This window comes from Serinus canaria, chromosome 1, assembly GCF_022539315.1.
Source record: "Serinus canaria isolate serCan28SL12 chromosome 1, serCan2020, whole genome shotgun sequence".
In the NCBI taxonomy this organism is placed as follows: domain Eukaryota; kingdom Metazoa; phylum Chordata; class Aves; order Passeriformes; family Fringillidae; genus Serinus; species Serinus canaria.
This window is the reverse complement of record NC_066313.1, coordinates 3,836,310-3,849,758: the sequence shown is the minus strand read 5'-3', so window position 1 is coordinate 3,849,758 and position 13,449 is coordinate 3,836,310. Positions and strand designations below refer to the sequence as shown.

Below are 13,449 nucleotides of genomic sequence, written 5' to 3'. Positions count from 1 at the left end.
CTGCAGAGGTCAGCCCCCTGGGGGCTCTCCCAGGCTCATCATTCCAGAGGTGCACAGCTCCAGCTGCAGATGATGTGGCCTAAGCAAGCAGGTAAACTGGGGCCCTCCAGCACTATGGACAGCAATGTGAAACACAATTTCCTCTTTTACTTTCTCTCTCCTGTCTGCTACCAGACCTGGTTTTATTTCTGTAGGATTATTGCACAACATTTTCTAGTGCATAAAACACTTCTTAGCAACACTGGGGATATTTCCATGGTTATCAGTGCAGCAACATCATTGAATGAGGAGTTTAAACTGAAAAATACCCTTCCTTTCTACAGTGATGAAGATGTATGAAACAATATATAAAAAAAAGGATTAAAAGGCATCATCTTTTATACTGTCTACATCCTATCAACAGATTTTCCTCTTTTCCCTCTCTGCCAGTGGTCCTTCTCCAGACAGAAAAACCTATCCCAAGCCAGCCTCTCCTCTTCCTCCCTCATACTCCTCCAGTTTTCTATTTGAGAAAAAGTTTTTCTCAGTCTTCTATATTCAGAATTTATATCCCCATAGAAAGAGACTCTGATCTAATTTAATCCTCAATGACTGAGAATGCATGAGAATAACAATGGCACATGCTGAGTGACACAGTGTTTTGAATACATCTGGAAAACAAAACAGAACCAAACAAAACAAAGAAATCCCCAACAAACCAGGCAAAAAAAAATCAATCCTACACAAAAAACTGATAATGAATTAATTTCCTAAAGCTTGTGAAAAGCAGTATTGCCATGGCTAGAGATTTTTTTACAGTAGGGATAGTTTTACCTGCCCCAATGACTCTTTCAATACGAATTCTTGAAGGATCAATCTCCTTGGCAAACTCATGGACAGCAAGAGATGGATCTTCATAAGTGTCTGGATCTATGTATGTTTTGAGTCCTGGGAAATGTACTGCAAGAAAGAGAGAATAAGAAAAATCAGAACTCCTTGACATTCATGCATTGCAACAATAGTTTTCTTTTCTTTTCTTTTTTTTTTTTTTTTTCTTTTGACTAGATAATTGAAAGGACTGAAAAGAATATCTTCCAGGTTTAAAATTTCAGAACCCAATAGGAGAGCTGGTCACTTGGAAAAGGGTCTGCAGAGACACCAGGTGAGGGCTCAATGATAAGGGGAAAAGCATGGCCTTAAAACAACAGTGATTATTGCCAAAGCAGTTTATCTTCCCTTTGCTGCTCCTTGGGCAATTGAGGCAATCTGTCCTTTACTTTGAAAACAGTTGTTTCTAGTTCACTCCTTTCATTTAGGAGTAGATGGGTGAACATCCTGGTTTGCCAAACAAGTCAAGTCTTTGAGTTCCTTTTCTCTCAGGATGAGTCCTGGAGGGCTGTGCTGCTTTGTTCTCTTCTGATCAGCTGGAACAGCCAGAGAGCCAGGTGCAAGATGACAACAAAAATATCCAAATACATTTTCAGGATAATTTCTGTCTGTTTCCTTGGAGATGGCCATGGCAGGAGTGGGTTGGTGCCAGATTGCTTTGGCAGGCTCCAGCAAGCTGTCATTTTCTGGCATGGCTGATATCCCTTGTGTTCCTGAGTATAGCATGTTCAAGAACTTGTGTTGTTTCTTCTGGACTATCTGTGTGGGAATTCTTTTTAGCTGCTGCCATATTGTGATTAGGTGCTGGAAAACTTTCAATCCATTATCAGAAGTTGATGCTAATAATCCATCAATTTATCAGGACAAAAAAGAGGCATCAGCAGCTGGGTCCAGAGAATACCTTTAAAAAGAATGAAGCATTTCTCAGCCTTCTTTCTCCTGTCAGTTAATAGCTGAGTCTAAAACAGTAATTCCTCTTTATTCCTGGCTCTGTGGAGCACATATATGAGTAGAGACTTGCCCCCTTCAGCGTGATGCTGAGATCACTACAAAGGAATGGAAGGCTCTGAGATGAAGCTTTGTGTCAACATGAAATACAGTCATCATTTACCCTGGCCTGAAAGACACTGAGAGAGGCTTTTTTCAAATTCAGTCACGGTCTCAGAGGCATATATCAAACTCTCCAGGAGGAGGGTTTTTGTCTTCCTTTATTTCTGGCCACGCTTGGAAACAAATGACAAAACCATCTTTCTGGGCAGTATACTTTATGGGCAAAGGTGCCCTTTTCCTTGACACAAAGAGACACTTGGCTCCATATACTGGTGTCACCTGAAAAAATATTTTACTTCTGGTAACTTCTGTGTTGATCATAGCATTTCCAGAGATGTTATCAAAATGATGAAAGAATAAAATCTGATACCCTTTGTGCAACACCCTTCGAATAAAAAAAAATACATTGAAATTGTTACTCTAACAGGAAACAGTAAGGCAACTAATTTAAACTAGGTAGCTAAACTAAGCTGTATAAAGTAATTACTGCCCATGAGAGATCACCAGGATTTTCTCTCACTGTACTGATCAGTGAGCAGGAACATGAAGGAACACAACCCATTCCACTTCTTATTTCTTGGGTGGCTGGAAGCATAGATCCCTAAATCCAAAGAGAACTAGATACAAATAAGTCAAACAGTCACCAGGAGAGGAATTTTGAGGCAGAATTCCAGTACCCAGAAAAACTGAGAGTTCAAAGAAATAAACCTGCAAACCTGCTAATATTATTAGCTGAATACCAAAAACCCCTTTAATAACAGATTTATTAAGAATAGATTTAGTGAATTGCAAACAAAAATAAAGACCATTGATGATGCAAACAATAAGGAACTACTAAAATAACCAGATTAAAACATCAAGGGCAAAAGTTGTTCAGGAAACAGTGCACTTTTTTCATTTAAAACATGATATAGATATTATATAGTGTTGAACTACTTACAGTGTCCATTTTGCAAATGAGCCCTTCTTTTCTCCTCAGATTTCATTTTGGCCTTTATGTACCACTGGCATCTTTCAAGAAAAACAAGCGAGGTCTTAAATAAAATACTGGCCATGAATAAAACAGATGTACACTGAGTTTTATCTGCAATTTTATGAAAACCAAGTTCTTTGCATCTGGAATACATATTTACTCAATAATATAAAGAGGGAAACATGCATGATGAACTACAAATAGATTATATACAAAGAAAAACAGATTATGGTTGAATGATTAGCATGACAATAACTACCTGAGTTTAAGTTTGGTGTAATACTTTTTTTATGTTAGACTCCTCCAAAGAATTCTGATACTTCAATAAATTATTACCTTCCTGCATTCCTGTTTGCATACATAGGCCTGTGGTAATTTAACCTTATCCCATTAACTTTCATATACAGTGGGTAAAATACCCTCTCATTTTCTTCATAACAGAATTATAATGACTTCACCAAGTTTCATGAAAAAAGAAAATATTTTTTCACATCAGGACCCCTTTTTTCTCTTTTGCTGAGTGGCTCTATGTAGTTTGAGCTGCTGAACACTGCCTACCTGCAGGTCTGATCATGCTGATTTTTGGGGGGTCACATGGCAGGACCAACTGTTACAGCAAAGAAAAAATGAATTAGTTGCTCTTGGTCTCAAAGCTCTTTCTCACTGACTAAGCAGCCTAAAAATTACTATTTAGAAGGAAATATTTTGGTTTAAGGGATAGCAAAGGGTTGTTGAGGCTGTGATGCCTGTGGAGAACAGCAGTGCCTGTGGATGTGTGCTCTGGAGTACAGACATGCAGTTCCAAGACCAGCTTGAAAAAAAAAAACCCACTGTCCTCTGTGTGAACATTGCCAGCATTATAAAATTAAATAAAACTAATTACAGTCAGTAAATCCATACTAACAGTGGAGATCCATGAGGAATAGGTGAACACACCCACCTCATTTCAATGGCTTGTTTAAACTGCTGAAGCCCAGCAGGAACAGTCACAAGTTCATTCCCTGCTGCACAGGTGATGAGGAGGAAATTGAGGGCAGAAACCCCTGAAGCCTTTGTGCCCTTGAGGAGGGAATGCAAACCACTGGATCTCAGACTCTGTGGAACCTTGAGATTGAACACCAGTTGCTGGGACTCCCTAAGGATGCCAGTGCCACTTTCAGGACCTGGACATGTGGTCTGTAGGGTGCCACCTGTCCAGAGCCTTAAACACAAGTTCTTACACTGCAAGTGCTTGCCCAAAGGAACAGGCAAAGAAACAAGCTTTAACCTTACCCAACCCTCCTAAACTTCCACCTGGCCCCAAAGTTTGACTACAGAAGCCAGAGATTAATCACCAGTGGAGGAGTTCCCTCATTCTCTGCTCATGCTGGCTGCAGAACAATCAGAGGTAAGGCTAAATCAGACTGAGCTTAACATCCCATGTCCTGAAACTGAGCCAAGCCCCCAGTCCTGTGTCTTGAAGCCTCTGTTGCTTTCATATTCCTATCTGCAATTGAGAGCCCTGCTTCCTGCTTGCTCCTGGTGGGTAATGACCCAGCACAGAGCAGAGGCAGGTGCTCATTTCACCCAGCCTCTCCACTCTGAATAGGCTCATCAGCAGCCCTGAGACTCGACAGCTCATCAAACTGATAATTCTAAACAGTGAAGCAGAGCACATCTGTAGGGTACCAGTGCCATTTTTCATGCTGAAATTTGCCTCCAGTCCTAGAGTAAATTGAGTATTTATTCAAAATTTCCTTGCTCTGTCTTCTGTGGAACATGCTCTTATCACTGCATTTAAGCAGCACTTCAAAATGAATTCCTATCTTACATAATTGAAATGGTCCCATTGAGTAAGGCAGTAGAAAGCTAAGAGAGAATCTCTGATATTCTTAACAGTAGAAAACAGGAGGAAGAAACACAGAAAGAAACACATTTCCATATTTTTTTTCATTCCCAAGTTTAGTGATTTCATTTTCTAAAGGAAGTGTTTGAGCTGTTTCAGGATTTCACATACGGATTCCACACAATCATTTTCTCTGGAAATTTGTCTCTGTCTAAATAATTCCTCTCTCTTCTAAAAGATCCTACTGCTTCTCACCTTCTGTAGCAATTGCAGGAATATTTACTCAGCCCCTAAGATTATCTAAGGCCACAATATGTTCCAAGGTTAACTGCTCTCATTATCTTCACCAGAACAGTAGATTTAACTGGTTTTATTATTTAGCAGAGAGAGCATTAATTCACATAGTGGCAGCCACTGCAGTGCCATATTCAGGGTATTGCAAAAAACCCCTCTGGCCTGCACTGACAGAACTCCACTTTGTGCCCAAATTAGAGGTAATGCTATACCAACAAAACAGATGCAATTACAAATCTAAAAGTGCAGCACCCTCTGTTGATATCTGAGTAGTGCACTCCCTAAAGTTTTGCAATTGACAGTTATGAGATTTTGTAAAATGCACTGCAGGGATTTTTTTCTTCTTTTTTTTTTTTTCTTTTCCTTATAATGTCAGAGCCTTGAAGGTGCAGCAGGTCTATTGCATTTTTAAATTATCACTCTGCAAGCAAGAGGTCCAGAAACTTATTTTTAAATATTCAAACTACTTCCTGGTTTCACAGAATTTCTTATCTCCCCAAACTGTGTCTTTATGAAAAACCACACTTACAAAAGAACAGCATGACCAGTGCTGAACAAAGAGGATATTCCACTTTGTCTAACCCTAATTTTAGCTCTGAAAATGTGGTTTAATGACTTGAATATTATTCTTAAATTCTTAATTTTGGATGGGACTATATGAGAACAGTGTTTTAATTACCTGCCAGTGATGAGGAAGAACAAAGTGAGGATGACCAGCAGAGTGAATCCACCCACAGCAGCAGTGGCAATGACAAGAATCTGTCCCTGCTCTGCAGCCATATCAGAAGCTGAAAGAGAAGCACAGACAAAAGGGGTTGATGCTCCATCCATCACCCAGGGATTTTGGAGAATGGCTGAAATAATTTCAATAGTCAAATGTTGCAATTTGTTTTTAATGTTTTCCTCAGTGTTTAGCCAGGGCATCAGATGCAAATGTGTCTGTGAAGTGAGAAACCATAATCCATATCCCAGCTAGGATGGAGGGTGGAAGATGTTTGCAGGTTTCTAAAAGGAGGATTTGTCACTATCAGACACTTCCAATTTACTAAAGTTTGAATATGGCAGGATTTTGGACAAAAAATTGTATTTTCTTTCTTAGTTTTATCTCAGTTCTGCACCTCATTCAGAAGTTCTCTCCATGCCCCTGTCCCAGTGAAGTCAGCAGTTGTGCTGGGTATGTGAAGATACTGAATTGGGCTCAGGAGAAAACAAAAGCAAAACCCCCCCACCTAATTTTTAGCTTCACTCATTCTTCAGCATGTCTGGTGTTCAGTTTCATTGTCACAAAATACATACAGTTTATCATACCATGCTTTGGTGATTAGCAACTCTGTAGTTGACAAAAAAGAAATTCTTATGCCTCTTGTTTTTCTCTCTGCTTTTATAGGAGTTTAGAAGTTTAAAAAGATCACCCGATATTATCCAGTTGCTGGAGACTTCCTAATTTTGTTAATTTATTGTGTATAATATTAAATTTTTCCCTCGAGTCTTTACCTACTTGCAGTCCAGGTGATCCTCACTCTCCAAATACTACATGAGCAGAAAAAGAATTAGGCTCATTTTTTTTTTCTCTGTCTCCTGTCTTGTGACTCCAAAGTTTTATTTGTTAAACACTGTTCCATTTGAACATTTACACCACATGACATTTACCCAATTCTTACTATTTCCATGGGAAATAAAACATTGTATTGAAAGAAGAATAAATAATTCAATTCAATGACTTCTGAAAACAGGAGTAAATACAGAAAAGGGAATCATTTTTATGTCAGGGAAGCAACTTTGATTTGCTAAACTTGCAAATTGTTCATGAAGCAAAATCTTCAGCTTTCTTTAGGCATCAGGTGATTAAAGCTTAGGGAAATCATCTAGGCTGCTGTCTAGAAAGCTCAGCAGGTGATATTCTCTCCCTTTGCTGCAGGTGAAGCTCAATGCAATGCTCACATTGCCATCCAAAGCCTCATAAAACTGTTTCCTAGAAAAGCATTTGGCTTTTGAACAATATTTGTGGGTGGCTTAAAAACTCATGGTGTAAACTGGCTTTATAAGAGTAATTTTTAGCAAAACCAACTGTTCAGGTTTCTGCCATTAGGTTTCTGTCCAAAAAATTTGATGGAAGCATGGACAGGCAGTAAATTACAAGGGATTCAGTACCTGTGGCCAGACAAGTTAAATATACACATCCTCCAAGAAATGAAGGAGTAAAAACTGACTGAATAGTTAAATGATATCTGGTGATGTTATGGCAGTGGATTCCAGCTCTGTGTTACCTTCCACAGGCTCAGGTTTAGCTGGAAAAATGCAACATAAGAAATATCATGGCTCACAAGGAACAATGCAAATGCTGAATCCAATTTTCAGACTAGTGGGAGCTGTGCTAAATGTGGCCAAGATGATTAAAGTCAGGCATGGTTTGAAGTTGCACATGGAGAAGGTTTCAGAGGAGTCCTTCCTGCCCATCTCTGCAGTGGAGAGGACAAACTGCAGCTCTCCTTTTGTTTTTAATGGGAAGAAGATGTGTGCAAAAATAGTGAATTTGGCAGGAGGAAAGCAAAACATAAGCTCAAAATTAGCAGTAAAATTTATTTGTCAAAGGACAAATTAACTGTGATTTTTTTTTTCAATAGACATTCACTGCCAAAGCAACAACCCAGGAACCTTCCTGGTGTAAATGTAGGGGCTGATTCCATGGCCCAAAGAAGCACCTGCAGCTGTCAAGATGCAGATGTGTCCTGGATAATTTCTGGATGGAGCTGTTATTTTTTAGTGTTCTAGCTAAAACAGAATCCAATCTACCCATGTAATAACACACATTTTTCTATGAGGAACCAAAGTCACATTAATGAAGGGGAGAAATTCAGACAGATTTATGTTCTTTCTGCCTGTAAACAATACAGATTTTTAGCTGAGACTGTACCTACTTGAAAAGTGATAATTCTGTTTCTCTTGTTTGTATTTTAGGGGCCAGAGTTGAATTTTTTTTTTTCATGTAGTTAAATCACTACAAGGAGCTTTCAAACCTGAAACTTCCACATGACCTTAATTTACCTGTCAGATAAAAATGTCAAATGACAGACAAGAATAACAGGAAAATGTGAATTTGTTAAAAACTGACAGAGAGGCTGGTAAGGCAAAATGATGGAAATATTTATACACAGACTCATTGCATACCAGTAAAAGGCTCCACAAAAAAACTATTCGAGCAGTGAGAAGACAGTGATCAGGGACTCTCAATACCTCGAATTTTTACAGCATTTTACCATTCCAAATTAAATTCTTTGTGTCTCTCAACCTCTCTGCTCTTTTCTCATTTCTCCAGCTTTCTCTTATGGTGAAATTGCAAATACTGAGAGCAGTATTTGTTTCTGCTGTGCATGTTCTTGAATATTTTTTTGTCACTTCCTGGTTTTCCTTTCTTATTTTTTTTCTGTGTATATTGGTCTATGACCCTGTGCTTCTCCTCAGAACTTCTTGGTTATGCAAGGCAGAAAAACACATTTAAAAAACCAACTTTGTCAGGTTGCAAGGCCAAGCAAGCTCCTGCAACCTCATTTCATCCCTTTGAGTGTACATATGAGAGTGCTGCATCTAATCACAGAAGTACACAGCATTTTTACAGAATCTCATGTTGGACAGCATGGCCAGCATTCCTATAGCTAAAATCAATACTCTGTTGTCTCTGCACTGTCCAGGGCACCTGAACTTTATCACAAACCATGAGCAGAGCTAAGGGATATTAGCACCCCTCTAACTGGGCTGTCTGCTTAGTCTGGTTCTATTTTTCATTCTGTCTACCTTTCTGCTAAGTGAGTTCACTTGGACAGAAAACACTTAAAAAATGAGTAGTTAAGACAAGAAAAAGGGAGAATTTATGACTTATCCAAGATCTAGTATACTGCAATGTTTGGGGGGCAAAACTCTTCAATCACATTTTACCTGCTACTGATATGATTAATCCAAGAGATTTTAAAACTGCAGCATGGATTATATATGCACCCAGGAGCTTATATCCAGATAAACTCCTCACTGCCATTGCTCTTCATGCTTAACTCATGATATATGCCTGAAATGATGCTTGAAGTTTCTAAATGCATTGTTCCAGCTTCCTTGCTCAACACCATGCCCAGAAATCCCTTCTGCATCCAGCCCAGGTGTCAGTTCTGCCCCTACAATCTACTTTTTACATCCATGCCCTGTCTCATCTTCTCTCTACCTTCTTCATCCAAATATAAGGAGGAGGAGCTGCAGCTTCCCTCCCCTCTGAGCTGAAGGGAAAGAGCCTGAGGCTTCCTCTTGTTCTCACTGGACACACTGGAAGAAATTGTGCAGATGTTTTATTTACAGTGCAAGAGGCTGAAAACCAGAGAGAATCTTTCAGCTTTGCTTTTCTTTGAGCAAATTTTTCCAAAACATTTTACAAGTTTGTGTATTTGGTATAAGAGAGCTGGAAGCCCTAATGACAGCTCACTCCTGTCTCTCAGCTACATCCCTTGCTTACTTCAATTTGACATCTATCAGGCAGCAGCCCCTCCAGCAGACTGAAAGATAGAAAAGTGACAGGAAGACAGCCAGACTGATAACAGTGGGCAGTTGTAAGACAGATAAGTGTGGACAGTGAGCACTGGAGCTCCAATAGACAGGAACAGGCTGTCAGGGGGATTTACAAGGCATGGTAAACAACAGTGCTTAAGAACAGTAGGTAAGGAAAACACAAAGTCTCATTAGGGCAACCTTTACATTTTCACAAATGCAAATGCATGTCCTGTGCAGTTCCTGGGATACAGTGAGCAGATGGGCTCCAGTCTAAGGGGACAAGAGAAGGCAAAGGTGAACTTGAAAGGGACTGTCACTAGCATAAGAATGTAAAACTTTTTGGTGTCTATTCACTTGAAAAGCTTTCTCCCAAGTGTTTCCCCCTAATATCCACTTCCTGGCCAGTGGATACATGGAAAGCCTGTGCAGGCAATTTGAGATCTGAATGAGGATGTTGCTCTTGTTTAGGAAATGCAGAGGAGAAGTGAAGTCTGGGTTTTCTGGACACACACAGTGGTGCAATCAGACAGACCGAGATCAAATGTGAAGAACAAATGGCTAAAAGTATTAAACACAGCAATGAAATAATTAAAGACTCAATGAGGCATTCATTTAGTTTCCAGAGCTGACTAATACTGAATGAACAGTAGGATGTGGCAGAGGTGGGGAGAGATCCAACAAGAAGTTTCTAAATATGAGATATGTGTCATCTGATTTGTTTTGTTTCAACAAGGAATTGTGTACTACTGTCAAAATATTAAAAATCTTAAAAAATCCAAGAAAATTCTATTTTGCCTTGGTAATGCAATAGATTTTCTAAAAATCCTTGTGATGGCTTCTCTGTCATGGCATGAGCCAGGGCATGTGCTTAAACCAGTAGTGGACCTGCACTGGAATCAATGATTCAGGACCCTTTTCTTGAGCTTTGGAATTCTGGAAAGAATGGAGTCACGTCTAGTGACAAACCCAAAATTGATTTGAGGATGAAAAGTTAAAGATAGATTTTGTGGATGTAGGAAGAGGGAGAAGAATGTGAAAATTCAGCAGAATTTTCTGGCAATACACAAAAATCACCATCTGAGACTATGGTAAAGAAATTAAAGTTATTGATCCATCAAGACTGCAGTTTCAGCCAATTATTTTTTCACAGTCTTCAACTTTCTATAACAGCTAATCAAGTATTCCATTAGCATTTCTGAAATGTTTAGGGGTTTACTGTTAAAAATTTAAAGTGTACAAAGTCTGCATTGCTTTTGGATTAAATATCATAATGTGCTCACATTTACTGCTCTGTTCAGCCCAAGCACAAGTACACAGTGCATAAATGCTACTTTGTCCTTTAGGTTCCTTCCAGAACAAGCCAACTATTCCACTTGCAGATTATTTTTTCCTAATGATGAGAAGGCCAAGAAGGAAAACACCCTTGGTTTTAGAACAAGCCCTGCTTTGGCATGAAAACTGCCTAAAAGCTGTAAATTGTCCAATATTTTACGAATTCCTCTGGGCAGAAGGACCTCTGAGAAAATGAAAATAAAAAACTTCTCTAGGGAAAAAAAAGAAAAAGTTTGAATCATTAATTAAAGAAAGAACCCAACAAAGCCAATCAACCAAAAAAGGTATTCCAAAACCAGCTGGTTAGAAGAGAGGGGAAAAAAAAAAAAAACAAAACAGAGAGGGTAACAATCAGAGATTAAAGCAACTCTGCCCTAGGAAAAATGTTTTTCTTAATTGTCAGAACACATTTTCTTCTCTGTTAGGAAGGACCAGAGTGTTTCTATGGTGACTCAGATAGCTGGTAATTCTGACAGATAAAAGCAGGAGCTACAAGTGAGGTTTATGCTCCAATTTAAAGCCCCAGCAGTGGCAGCTGTGTGTGTGCTGGAGTGTATGAAAACCTGCCAGCTTTGCTAGGAGTGTTTTGCCTGTAAGGTGCTGAAACAGAGACTGAATAAAATGGCAACAAGAAACAAAGTCACAAGTGGTGGTGGTTGTGTTTTGGAGAGGTTTCACATTTCCCAGGTGCAGCCTCTGGGCTTTAAAAGGGGGAGAAATGCCTGTTAGCATCCATTCATCCATCCTTCCTTGAGGAGGATTTTTCTGACTATCCTAGGTAGGTAGCTCCATTTCTTATCAAAAAGAAAATACAAATTTAGTCTTTTGGATTGACTTGTTTGTCTTTGCAGCGGGGAGAAGAGTTCACAGCAGAGCTCCCCAGGCTGTGGCTGCCTCAGTCTGTGGGTCACTAAGTGAGGGTGCTTCCCAAAAAACACATCAGCATTAATAACCAACTTCTTCCACTACTACTGCAGATTTGCTCTTCTCTCTCCCTCATGCACCACCTTGAGCAATCCCACCAAGATGTTTTAGTGTTCCTGGTAATGATGTACCTATTTTATCCTTTGCAACTGAAGTGTTTCACCCAGTGCATCAGAGGAGGCAGGACACTGCCCTGCCAAAGGACTGTGTGTTTTAGGACATTCACATACACATCTCACAGCTGATGAATCATTAATTTTCTATAATTAGGCTATTAAAGAAAAACCTTAATTTTTGATTGCTCGCTTTAGCACCATCTATTAACAATTTCTGTCAACATTCAAGCAGGGTACATTGAATAACCTTGGATGTTTACTTGCATCTGGTCTGGGAGTTAATTCTTCTCCACTGTAACTTGCTCAACTGGCAGAGAGCTGGAGGATGTTACAATCTAAGGCCAATTAAAGAGGATTTTTATCAAACACAGGACTTAAAATATTTTTTGTTATTTTCATGAGACTGTTGGTTGATAAATTCTCTTTTCACAACACAGACTTTTAAAACACTCTATTCTTCCCAGCCTTCTCATGCAAATGCTACTTTTGAGTTAATTCAGATCTAATTGAGAGTCCACAAAAAGTAATTGCACAAGTGAAATTTTCACCAAGTAACTTGTTTTTAGTGAGCTGCAATAGGCTGCCTTGGCCTAACATTATTTGCTATCTTTCAGAAAAATTGAGAAAAATGTGTATCAAATAAATCAGAAAATTTTCAGCTGAGCTGCACACTGCCAGAATAGTAAATGATGAACAGAGATTCCTACACAGCTGGAGTAGGACTGGTTTGCAAGACAGATGCAGGCCAGCAAGGGCAAATTAACATTAATGGGTACTGACAGAACCAAGCAGCCCAAATCTCAACACAACCCCCCCAAATCTCTCTGTTTAAATGTTACTCAGTATCTTGAAATACTGACAAGACCATTGCTGTATTCTATTTATTCAGCTATGTGAAACCATGTAATGGTTTAGGCAGCAAGTGCTTAGACACAGAAGTAAAAGAAAACAGAATTATTGAGAGATAAACTGTGTTAGGTCTGTTTATGGCTTCATAAACAGTTTCGTTTTTCCAGTTTATTTCAGTATCAGGTTCAGCTTCTATGTTATACTCAAAAAGGATGTTAAAATTAAGCTTACCATGCAGCCCAAGGGCCAGCTGCATCAGTGCACTGAGAAAGAGAGATGGGGCCAGGATGGACTGAGGGGAATGTCACTCCCAGGAGATTCCCTCAATACCAATGAGGGGAAATGTCACTGGAGCCACAGTCTTCCTGATTTAGATGGGCAAGTGACATTTTCACAATGTGAAACCTCATAGAAGTTTAAATACTATTTCTTTTTACATGAATTAAGCCTTCTATTTATTGCACCAGAAGATACAGACAAGATCTACTGAAATTCTTGAAAGCACCCAAGTGCTCAACTCCTATTCAAACCAATTGGCTTAAGTACCCAGCAAATTTTAAAAAGTCCAATTAGGCATTAAGCACTTGGAAATCTATCCCTGATTGATTTTTGAAATAGAAGTTAAGAAGCAATAAAAATGGAACACAAATCCCTGGGTGCCCTTGGAAGCACTTACACAGTTCTGAGTC

The 13,449-nt window shown here is 39.2% G+C and overlaps 1 protein-coding gene across 3 annotated transcripts in view; it reads right to left on the bottom strand.

Moving 5' to 3' along the window:
• EPHA6 (EPH receptor A6) overlaps nucleotides 1–13,449 on the bottom strand; it is a 359,369-nt gene that overhangs the window by 81,536 nt on the left and 264,384 nt on the right. For all 3 annotated transcript variants that reach the window (XM_050972812.1, XM_030234872.2, XM_050972823.1), the window contains 3 exons: nucleotides 5,689–5,797; nucleotides 2,858–2,928; nucleotides 814–939 (listed from right to left, as the gene is read on the bottom strand). In XM_050972812.1, the coding sequence (XP_050828769.1) occupies nucleotides 814–939; nucleotides 2,858–2,928; nucleotides 5,689–5,797 (306 nt within the window). The remainder of the gene's footprint in view (nucleotides 1–813; nucleotides 940–2,857; nucleotides 2,929–5,688; nucleotides 5,798–13,449) is intronic.